The sequence below is a fragment of the Nestor notabilis genome, unplaced genomic scaffold, assembly GCF_000696875.1.
Source record: "Nestor notabilis isolate BGI_N333 unplaced genomic scaffold, ASM69687v1 scaffold14286, whole genome shotgun sequence".
NCBI lineage: Eukaryota > Metazoa > Chordata > Aves > Psittaciformes > Psittacidae > Nestor > Nestor notabilis.
Window position 1 is genome coordinate 8,229 of NW_009933406.1, and position 11,478 is coordinate 19,706.

The window sequence follows — 11,478 nt, forward strand, 5'->3', positions numbered from 1 at the left end:
CGGAGCATCCCATGGGGCTCAGTCTGGGACACCCACAAACCAAACACACACCCCAAATACAAAGAGAAAAAGGTAATAGAAGCCTAAATGATCCAGGTAATAAAGAGTTAAACTCTTCCAGTCTTTTCTCATAGGAACAGGGGACGGCGGGCAGCCAGAGCAAGCAAGAAGAGGAGCTTTGGTCACATTTGTCTTATGAGAATCGCTGGTGAGTAACAACAACAACAACAATAATAATAATTATAATAATAAAAAATAAAAAAGGACTTTAAAATACGCCTTGTAAAAGCAACCAGTGAAGAGCAGAGCACAAAGCATCTCACGTGGACACTGAAGGACAGGGCTTAGGCACCTCAGAAACGTCCAGGCTGGGGCAGGGACAGGATTGAGTTGGACGGTGGGCACCAGCAAGGCTCAGAAGTTGCTGAATATCTCTCTCTTCTTGTTCCAGTCCATCTGCGGAGCTCTCTTCTTCACACGCTTGGCCCTCACCTTCTCCTTGGCCTCAGCAGCCGTTGGGCTCAAGGACAACCCGCTCTCCTCAAACGGGTCTTTCTTCTCTATGTCTCCATCCTGCGTGGAGAAGAGAGAAAATATGTCAGCATCCCATCACCACCACCACAGCATGGCCATGAGCGTCCTGCAGCATTTCACCCCACATAGCCCAGGAGAGGTGTTTCTGCAGCATAGACCATGAGCAAACACTCAAGATGGGTTATTTTGGAGCAGAAGGTCAAAGTCCTTCCTCAGTGCCGTGTCTGTGGTTTCACTGGTGGCAGCAGCATCCGTGTGGCCACGGAGTTAATTATGACATTGCATCTTGTGGGTTGTTTTCTTTACCCCACCTGAAAAACGTGTGGAAGTGGAAAAGCTGGATCACAGAAGCTGCTGCCAGGGGAAAAACTGCCCCGCTTGTCTGCTGGGATAATGTCAGCAGTGGGCAAACATGTGGAAACCATTCCATAGTATCATGGAATGGGTTGGGTTGAAAGGGGCCTTAAATATCAGCCCACTCCAACCCCTGCCCCGGGCAGGGACACCTTCCACTAGAGCAGGTTGCTCCAAGCCCCTGTGTCCAACCTGGCCTTGAACACTGCCAGGGATGGGGCAGCCACAGCTTCTCTGGGCACCCTGTGCCAGCGCCTCAGCACCCTCACAGGGAAGAGCTTCTGCCCAAGAGCTCATCTCAGTCTCCCCTCTGGCAGGTTCAAGCCATTCCCCTTGTCCTGTCCCTCCATCCCTTGTCCAAAGCCCCTCTCCAGGTCTCCTGGAGCCCCTTTAGGCCCTGGAGCTGCTCTAAGGTGTCCCCTTCAGGAGCCTTCTCTTCTCCAGCTGCCCCAGCCCAGCTCTCTCAGCCTGGCTCCAGAGCAGAGCTGCTCCAGCCCTCGCAGCAGCTCCGTGGCCTCCCCTGGACTCACTCCAACAGCTCCACATCCCTCTCGTGCTGGTGCCCCAGAGCTGGATGCAGGATGCGGGGGGAGGTTCTGGGCTCAGACACACACTGCCTTCCATGTGAAGGAAGCATTTATACCTGCCTACTCTCATTGCTGCCCGACCACACACATGCAGAGCTCCAATGTAATGATTGCACAAACCCTGCTGATAACCATGGGCAGGTCTTCCATCAGCACTGCAACATAATGGCTCTGGCTTAATGAATGCAAAGTGAATGGGGTGGTGGCTTCAATGAGCACACCAGGGTGTGAGCTGGGGGGCAGAGCCACAGGCAACCCCCCCCCACCACCAACCCCAGCACCTCTGGTTTTAGTGCAGAGGGGCCACAGCCACCTCTGAAACACCCCATGGGAGGATCCGCTTTGCTCAGGCACTGGGACCTGGTTTTCCAAAGGCAGCAGCCATTGGATCAGGACATGTATTATTTAATGCTCAGAGAGACACGGAGATGCCAGACTGCAGGCGTTTGGCCACGGCTTGGGCACAGCTGGCCTTCGAGAAACCACCCCAGCCCTGCAGGTCACCAAATCCACGCTCCTCCCGTCTCGAGCAGCTCTTTAAACACTGATAAACTCACTGTGCTCCAAGCTAACAGCTACTTGGCTTGCTTGCTTTTGCATTTCAGTCTCCCTTATGCCTGGTAGCAGCACTTGAACCTCGCTGCTCCACCCTCCTGCCCTTCTGGCTTCCAGCTTCACCTCCTGCCCTGTAGCTGATCAGTATAATTACACTTAGGACCCAGAAGCCCCCGTAGACATCCTTTCACCTGGCCCTTGACCAGCCACCTGAAGGGATGACGGATCCATCCCAGCAATGCAGCCATTCCCACACTGGAACCAGTGGCTGTGACAGCTCATGGCTCCATTGTGTGCACATCTACAGTGCAAGAGGTGAAAGAAAACTGGATTTTGTTGCTGGTGGCTACAAGTGTACCCAAGTCTGTGAGATAAACCTGAAAGTGCATCAAAAAGCATCGTTACACCATAGGGCAAGTATGTACCATGGTACGTAAAAGGAAGGGGGAATGTTTGGGGTTTTACCTCTGATTCCTTCCCAGGACTCTGAAGGTCGCTGTGAGATGAAGATGTGGATCCTCCATTCAGCTAGTGGGAATTACAGTGTTAGTGCAGTTTGCACAGACAGAATTAGGGACAAAATAAACAACTAGGCAGAAAATTCATAGAACCCCAGCCTGGTTTGGGTTGAAGGGACCTTAAAGCTCCTCCAGTTCCAACCCCCTGCCATGGGCAGGGACACCTTCCACTAGAGCAGGTTGCTCCAAGCCCCTGTGTCCAACCTGGCCTTGAACACTGCCAGGGATGGGGAATTCACAACTGGAGCAAATATGCTCCAGCTTGGTGGGGACAGACATCCCAGCCACTCACCTGGGGACAGGACCCGAGCCCTGGGACTGAAATGGGGCTGAAACCAGCCTTGTTCAACCCCTGAATTAAAGCTGCATCAGGGAGCAGTTAAAATCAGGCAGCAGCAGTAAAACTGCACTAAATGAGCCTTGGGGGCACTATGAGCATCCCTCTCAGCTCTGCAGGCTGGTAAGTCATCCCAGCAGCCTTATATGTCACAAGTGGGAGCTGAGGAAAGCCAGCATGCCAGGAGCCTGGCCTCTCTCCCCCCATCCCTCTGGACCACTCCAACACGTTCCCCTGAACAGAGCTAACAGGGATGCTGCCTGGCCATTGGGGCATCCTGGAGCAGGCAAGTACTCACCTGAGTCTGTGCAGATCCGTTTGTCATGGGCTGAGGTACCACACCTACGGACCACATGAGGACAACACGCAGTAAATACACGAGCTGGGATTGCTGGTCCCAGATCCCAGGCAGGAACCCCTCACCATCACCCATCCCCAGCCTGCCTTCCCCCCGAGAGCTCCAGCAGCTCACTGCATCTTGTCTCTTGACTTTACCCTTGTCATCTTGAGCTCAAGGCAGTGCAAAGAATGTAATTAGTATTTCCCCTAATCCTGCAAACAACAGGATTTACCAGGGCCCTTTGTCATCACCACAGGTACTGTCACTGACCAGGCAGAGCCTGGTCCATGAGGAATGCACTAAGATGGCCACAAAAGCTGCCGGGGCTCCAGCACTCACTGTGCATCCATGATCCTGGCTGCATCCCCACCATGGGGAACAAGGGCTCCTTTCTCCCTGGTGCCACCAGACAGCTCCTGCCCCAGCTCCTCCTCAAACCGATGTGCAACATCTGACCCCGCTCTCGCCCCTGCGCTCCCCAGCATTGTGTGACCCATTTCTTTGGACAAACCCCCCCATTGAGCACCCAGGAGCCGGAGCACAGAGCAGATAAGGAACGTCTCTGTTGGGAAACAAGAGCTCCCGGTGGAGCCGGGGGCAGGAGAGGCTGGGCAGCTGCAGCACCACAGGCTGGGGAGCAGACAGGCAGCTTTCCCTGCCAGGTTTCAACACCAAGGAAAGCGTTTGATGCAAGAGCCACCCCTGTGATCGCTGTGGCGTGAAAACCTTCCCCTCTTGCTCTGGTGCTTCTTGGTGCACACTCAGGCTCCTTCAGCAGAGCAATGGGGGCTTTACTGCACTCTTCCAACCGAGATCACAGCTCAGCAGCCAAAAACAGAGGGGCTGGAGGAAATGCCATCAGGGAGATGTCTCAGCCCCATCGCATCCGAGCATCCTGCGTCTCATCCCTCATCCCAAGCACCCAGCTCCCCAGTATCTCCCACCACACTCAGCCTCAGCCACGCTATGGCAGCAAGTTCCCAAGTTAATCATTCACCCTGTACAAATACCCAGCTGGGTTTGGGCTAGATTAGGAAGCGTTCTCACCATTTATAAATAGCTGGGTGGTGCTCAGGAAACTACCCGGGATGAGGCAGAAGGGAAACGTGACTCTCCCTCGCTTCTGGAATCCCACCCAGGACATGGTGAGTCACAGGAATGGCGTAGGATAACCCAGGGAAAGCAAGAGCTCAGGGCTCACCTTTGGTGTGCTCCTCCGTGGGGGTCACCCCCAGCTTCTTGAAGTAATCATCTGTCTCAGGGTCCACCACCAGGAGCCTGGCTTCGTTCTCCCTGGACTTGATGTGGGACACCACCTCCGAGTGCCGCAGCCCCTCCACGTTTATGCCATTCACCTGCAAAGCAATGGCATCAGAACCACATCTGCACACCCACCCCTGCAACTGGTCCTGCCTCACAGACCCCCCCAGAGCAACCTTTGTATCCCCTAAGGAATGGGGTTTTCCTTGTTTAATTCCCACTGGGATGATAGGAAGGCTACAGGCTTTTTCCTTCCCTCTCCAGCCATGGCCTCCTACCACCCCCCTCCTGCTTGGTCCCCTGCTAGAGCATCCTTTATGTTACTGCACATCTCTGCCTACATCCCAACCACATCCATTAGGAAGAACAGAGCCCAGGCTCCACCATCACCCCACCCACCCAGGTCCTGCCAAAACGCTCTGGCTGCCCTCCGTAGTGATTCCAAACCCAGCCTTCATCTTGGATGTGCCCCGGGTATCTCAGGATCTCTGTGGGGTACAACCATGTGCAGGAGTGTGACCTACTCTGCGGCCCTGCCCATCATCCACCCCTCTGCCATGGAAAACCACGGATTTCCCATGTCCCCGTGCCTGCTGCACGGATTCATTTCTCCCTTCCCTGCGTGCGAGCCGGGACCTGGCAGGGAACGTGATCCCCTGCTCCGATTGTTCCCCGCAGCAAGGGGACAATTGTGATTTGGAGGCATTGTTCACGGTGGGGAATGAATCGCCCTTTGTCCCGCAGGGGAAGGTCTCTGCACCGCCCAGCCCCTCGCTGCTGGACCTGATTCACTGTGAGAAACTCCTTCTCAACGCTCCAGCTCATCTCCAGCAAAGCCCAATCCACCCTTCACCCATCCGCAGGCACTTGTCTGCGGGACAGCAGAGCCACGAGCTAATGCAGCTTGGGCAGAGAGTGCTGGTGGTGCAGAGATCACCAGGAACGGGTAACCTCCTCTTAAAGACAGCTACTCCATCACTACAACTGTGTGGAACAAGACAAAGGCTTCTCAATGTGTCTATCACAAATGCCTTCGTTAAAAGCAGAGAGCAGGTTTTGTTGGGTTTCCTAAGCCCCACATAACATTATCTCTGCACATTTTGGATGCACACATCTGCCAGCATCACCAGCACCAACATGTTTCTATTCCTCCTCCTCCTGCAGACAGACAACTGCCTTCTCCTGTGCGAAAGCACACAGATTCCAGAGTTGAGGACCAAGCCTAGGAGTGGGATAACCCCATCCCAGCCCCACAACACACCCAGTGGAGCCGGCTGCTCGTCCCAGCAATGAAGGGACACAGGCAAACGCTGCAGAGCCCGAGCTGGGCCAACTCCAACCTTTGGGCTCCCCTTTGTGTTCTGGATGCCTGAAGATTAACCTGGAGCACAAGCAGGTCCTGAGGGTCAGGACACAGCTGCAAGAGCAGCGATGGAAATGGAACCCCCTGCCCAGGCTTTGCAGATGCTGGAAACCTCAGCTGCTGGCTTGTAACGCTGCTCCATCCCCAGCAGCATCCTCCTCAAACCCCGATTCACACCCAGCGCTCACCCCGGGTGAGCTCAGCCAGGCAGCACCGAGCTGCTCCCCCCGTCCCAGCACAGGGCTGGGGGGGCATCAAATATTTATCAGAGCCCCACAGAGCAGGCTGGGAGGGGATCGAGTTCCCGAGCTCGCCGGCTCACCCCTCATTGCTTTGTGTGTGCCAGGCACCCGGCCAGGCACCCATCAATAAATAACACAGCCCCTCGCCGTGACACCGCGGAGCCGGAGCCGCTGCCCTGCTCCTTGCACCACGCTGCTCCCTGCATTCAACTTGCAGGGGCTGGGAAGAGGCAGCAGCTCCCACAGCTGTAGAGCAGTTATTCAGGGGCTGGAAAGTGCTTTGGTCTTAGTTATTTCCCTATCTCACCCAGCTATGTGGGATAAAAGTGTTCTCTGGATGGAGGAACCTTGTTCTTCAGAAAAACACTGGACAAACAAGCCAAAGGGAGGGTATTTCCCAGCTACATCGAAACTCGTGTTGTCCAGCACTCAAGAGACCAGGAAAATGCTTCCAAGAGCAATTTTCCTCCCATTCTTTCATGATTTAGTGTCTTAAAAATCTCTGCAAAGCTTTTTCCCCTCTTTCTGGACACCAGACCAGAGGGTGGCTGGGCAGGAGGCCACCCCCTGCCCTGCACTGATGGTGGGACGGGTCCCATGTGTCCCCACATCCCTTCCACTGCTATAGGCAGATCCAGCTCTAGCACAGGGTGGCATCAAGCAATGCCACCGACTATGGGTGCTGCAGGGGGGCAGATGGGCACCCATCAAGCACCCTATCTGTCCAGAGGGTCCCATTGCCACCCCTAAGCCACTTGGACAGGCACAAGGGCTGCAGTTTGCCTGCATGACTCTCCTCTGTGCCAGCAGGAGCCTGGAGCATCATCTGGATTTCAGCATTCGCAAATGCCTGCTTTGAATGAGCTGCTGAAGGACCACAGAGCCACTGCCTGAGCACCCACATCGGTCTCATGGCTCTGCGACAGAGGAAAACAGGGAATTCTGATGGAACAGATCATGGGATGGGGGTTTGTTTCAGCATCAGGCTTCCTGAGGGTCCCAAATCACTTGGGCAAGAGGGGGACAGGACCTGGCCGGGCAGGACTGAACATCCTTGGAACACATCAAGGAAACCCTGGATGCTCCTGAGGCCAGGATGTGCCAAGCCCTCAAGGCGTTACCTCCACCAGCCGGTCCTGGGGCCGCAGCCCCGATCTGGAAGCTGGTGAGTCGGGATCAACCGAGCGGATGAACTGCCCCGGCCGGGACTTCTCACTGTGCAGGTTGAAGCCGTAGCCATTGGGACCCTTCTTCAGGTGGCAGAGACGTGGGCACAGCTCCTTCTGTCCGTTTAAATCCTGGTTAACAGAGGGGACAAGAGCACGGTGGTTAATTTATAGGTTTGCCTTTGCTCTGAAGCAGATGCAATCATAAATAAAGCTACCAAGGAAGCACCATATCTGCACCCTGTCCTCCTGCTCCCCCGAGCAGGGACAGGGGAACAAATGAATTTCCTCTCATTGAGGCTATTTTAGAAAACCAATTGTCCGAAACCACTCCAGAGAAATTAAAACAAAACAAAAAAGTGCATTTCCTTCAGCAGAAACAGCCCAGATAAAGTCCACCCCTGCACCAAACCCCCCCAGCAGCAGCCGAGCCCCACCAAACCTGAGGTGAAGCACACAGGCTCACCCAGACACGCGATTAACCTTGGTTACTTATTCAAGGCAGTGCCATGCCCTTGGTCCTGGTGACAGCAGCATCACCCGTGGGTACAATCACCTCTCAGTGGAGGGGTTCTGGGCTGGGGTGATGTGCCCCACTCTTGTAAGACAAACAGCACAGGAGCACATGAGGAGTTTAGTGCTTTCCCCCCATCCATGGAAAATGCTTTACAGCTCCTCAGGAACAACAAATACCAGCTCTCCAGGACCCATTTCATTCCCTTGGATGTCGCTCCCCTCTCCAGCCCCTGTACTGGGCACCGGCTCTGGCACAGCACTGCATCCCTAGCAAGGAGTATACGGATTGTCATTTTCATCTGTGGTTCAAAGCAGAACAGCCCCTGTGGCTGAGTTTTAATCTTCCATTACAGTCAGTGCCGCAGGAGGGGAGCAGCGTGAACAGACCATGCTCTCTTCACATCACATTTCTGGTGAAATCTCCCACAGCTTTTCCTTTCAAATCAAAATCCCACACAGCAATTTCCTCCACGCTCCTCTCCAGGCCAAAAGGCACTGTCAAACAGCAAACCTGCCCTCCCACCCCTGCCTGGAGATGTCCTCCCTGCTCTGACACCTCTGCGGCTCCTCCTGGCTTTGTGCTGACGCTGCCTGTGCCAACAGCTCCTTGTACTCCCAGCACCTTGGTTAGGGTTATTTCTACAGAACACCCTCAATGTGATTTAAAAGCTGCTTCCTCACCAGGAAGGGCTGCAGGAGCTGGGGGCACCCAAAAGACCTGGCCTGGCCAGCACCCATGTGGGGGTACCCCAAGGATGATGCCAAGGGGCTCCCCGCCACTCACAGACTCTGTGTGGCACCAGCCAAAGGACATTTCCCACTGTTGCTGTGGATGCTTCCCCCTGGAATTGCTTCCTCACCTTGAGCTCTCCCTTGTGGGCCAGAGCACACAGATTCCACAAAAAGGGCTTGGAAACGAGTCAGCAGCACACATCAGGGGCATTAGGGCACACCTGGACCTGAAAACTGTACCTGAACATTTCATAGAGTCAGACTGGTTTGGGGTGAAGGGACCTTAAAGCTCCTCCAGCTCCAACCCCTGCCACGGGCAGGGACACCTTCCACTAGAGCAGGTTGCTCCAAGCCCCTGTGTCCAACCTGCCCTTGAACACTGCCAGGGATGGGGCAGCCACAGCTTCTCTGGGCACCCTGTGCCAGCGCCTCAGCACCCTCACAGGGAAGAGCTTCTGCCTCAGAGCTCATCTCAATCTCCCCTCTGGCAGGTTCAAGCCATTCCCCTTGTCCTGTCCCTCCATCCCTTGTCCAAAGCCCCTCTCCAGGTTTCCTGGAGCCCCTTTAGGGACTGGAGTTGCTCTGAGGTCTCCCCTTCAGGAGCCTTCCCTTGTCCAGGCTGAACTTAGCAATGCAGTTTTCTATTAAAAACCCCTTTTTGACATCAACACCTCAATGCACAGGTTCTTAAAAGGGGAAAATCATCAGTGCATCCTCCACTGATGAGCACAGCCCAGCTCCCGCAGCACAGGATGTGGCTCCCAAAGCCCTTCAGTCACCTGCTCAGCACAAGCCAGGACCAGCCCCATCACGCACCATGACCCCGCACTCTCATCCTCTCTCCTCCATATGGATCCAGCACGCCTGGACTTTTCCCATGGCCCCAGCACAGTCGGTTCACCCTGTCTGCAAACATTTCCAGCCTGCCTCGAGTTCTCCAAACACTGAAGAAAACAGGAAATGATTCAACTGGTCAAAGCAGGTCGGATCCACACGAGCTTAAAGGACGCAGGGGGCTCTGTGCAGCTCGGAAAAGGGGATGTGTCCCACAAGCTGAGGGGAATACGTCTGGGATCACCTATTTGGGTTTCAAAAGGACCTTTTTAAACCATTTTCCTTTTGCTGTCAGAGATCTGACCCTGTAAAAATGGAGCAGCATGAAAACACTGAGAGAAACACCCCAAAATGCCACGCTTTAGGCAACATCCCAGTGTGGGATTCCCAGGAACTGGCAGGCAGATGTAGGGAGAACACGCCAGCAGGGCAAGTCCCTTCTGCCTTGGGGAGTCCCCCAGAATCACCAGGGAAATCAAGTTCCTCAATAAATAAACCACAGAGAGGAAAGCTTCGTCTGCAGGATCCCTTTGGCTGTGAGCATGGTAACCAGTGCCACGTCCTGCACGGAGGTCATTCTACTTTCACCCCAAAACCTGGAGTTCATGCTCCTTAACTGAAATGGAATCCAGATCTTTGTAAGTAATTAACCCCCCCCTAATTCAGCATCTATTCTGAGCAGAAATCCTCAGACAAAACTGCTTTTCCTCCTGCAGAGATGACCCAGGGCTTTCGCTGGGCTCTTAAACCTCCCGACTAACCCTAACCTTCAGCCACTGAGAAACCAGTTCTTAGCCCACAGCTCAGCAAAGCCCCTCTCTGGGGCTGAGCACACTCTGCTGCTCCCAGCCCATGCTCAAACACTCCGCACTGACGTGCTCTCGACACGGAGCCGCTGCAGCTCCTGCCAGCTCTGCTATTTATTTGCTATTCGAGCGGTGCCAGCGTTCCCTGGTTGTGTTCTGGGAAGAGATTTCCTAAGCTCCCGCAGGGATTTTGCCTTTGTGAAACCCAAACCCCGCCACGAAGCGTTCCCTGAAGCCGTGGCACGTTATCTGGGCTCGCCAGAAACCCGCCAACACTCCCTCCTGCAGAAACACTTCAGTTCTGCTCTGGAGGAGGTTTCGCCTCCCTTTTACACGCCAACAACGTAAAAGGTGGTTTGAGTGAGTTGGAGTCACACCTATGCTAGAAAGCAGCAAAAATTAACTGTAGTTTTGTCAATTTGCATGCAAAATCAATTTCAGAATGAAGCCAATTTCTTTCTTCTAGGAATCCAGCTACTGCCAGTGGCCACTAGTTCCATAACCTGGATTAAGAAGCAACAGCACATCATACTCCACCTCTCCAGACTCCATCTATGCTCATCTTCAGGCATGCACGTGCCAATAAACGCAGCGTGGACAGTAAGTGCATTGCCACACCACCCCTGGCACTGCTGCTCGAGGCAAATCATGGGCCTTTTAGAAGGAAAAAGGTTTCGGAAACGCTGCTCAAGCTGGTCCATTTAAAGTTGCACAAACAAGACATTAAATAACAATGAAAGGCTTTCAATTAAACATTAAACCACCCCAAACACCGCTTGGGTGCTGCCAGCTCTCACAACATCACTCCAACTCTTACAGCACCTGATTTGTTTTTTCCCCTTTGGAGCTTCCAGTGCTCCTGCTGCTGCTGGGAACCGGGTCCCCCAGGGACACCCCCTGGCTCACCTGTGTCCCATAAAACCACCAGGTCTTACTTGACCTGGATGTTTCAGGCACATTCCACCATGGAGCTGGTGTCATAAATGTCACCAGCTCTGATTAATGGGGGGTTTCCATGTAAGTAATTAGCACATGGAACCTCCATGCAGGCAGAATTTGCTCAGAAGGACCCAACTTGGTTTCTAATGTTTCCTGAAACAAAGGATTGCCCCTAAAAAAGCTCTTCCCTGGCTCCAGCACCCAGAGATGAGCTCAGATCAATGCCACAAGGCTGCTGGTGTCAGAGACCTGCTTGTCTGCCCCAGTGACCCGGCCCCAAGCTCTGGCTCTGGGATGGGGTGTCCCCATGCTCCCTCACTGCCTTCCCAAGGGTGATAACTCACACAACCAACCTGCGCCTTCAAACCATCACCCGCAGCCTGGCTTTGAGCAGG

General features: G+C 54.1%; 1 protein-coding gene across 1 annotated transcript in view; it reads right to left on the bottom strand.

Moving 5' to 3' along the window:
- Positions 1 to 414: 414 nt before the first annotated feature.
- Positions 415 to 11,478, bottom strand: part of SLC9A3R2 (solute carrier family 9, subfamily A (NHE3, cation proton antiporter 3), member 3 regulator 2) — a 27,457-nt gene continuing 16,393 nt past the window's right edge. Inside the window, exons 3-7 of the mRNA XM_010016874.1 lie at positions 7,212 to 7,388; positions 4,427 to 4,580; positions 3,184 to 3,227; positions 2,496 to 2,558; positions 415 to 573 (exon numbers count right to left, since the gene is read on the bottom strand). Of these exons, the coding sequence (XP_010015176.1) occupies positions 415 to 573; positions 2,496 to 2,558; positions 3,184 to 3,227; positions 4,427 to 4,580; positions 7,212 to 7,388 (597 nt within the window). The remainder of the gene's footprint in view (positions 574 to 2,495; positions 2,559 to 3,183; positions 3,228 to 4,426; positions 4,581 to 7,211; positions 7,389 to 11,478) is intronic.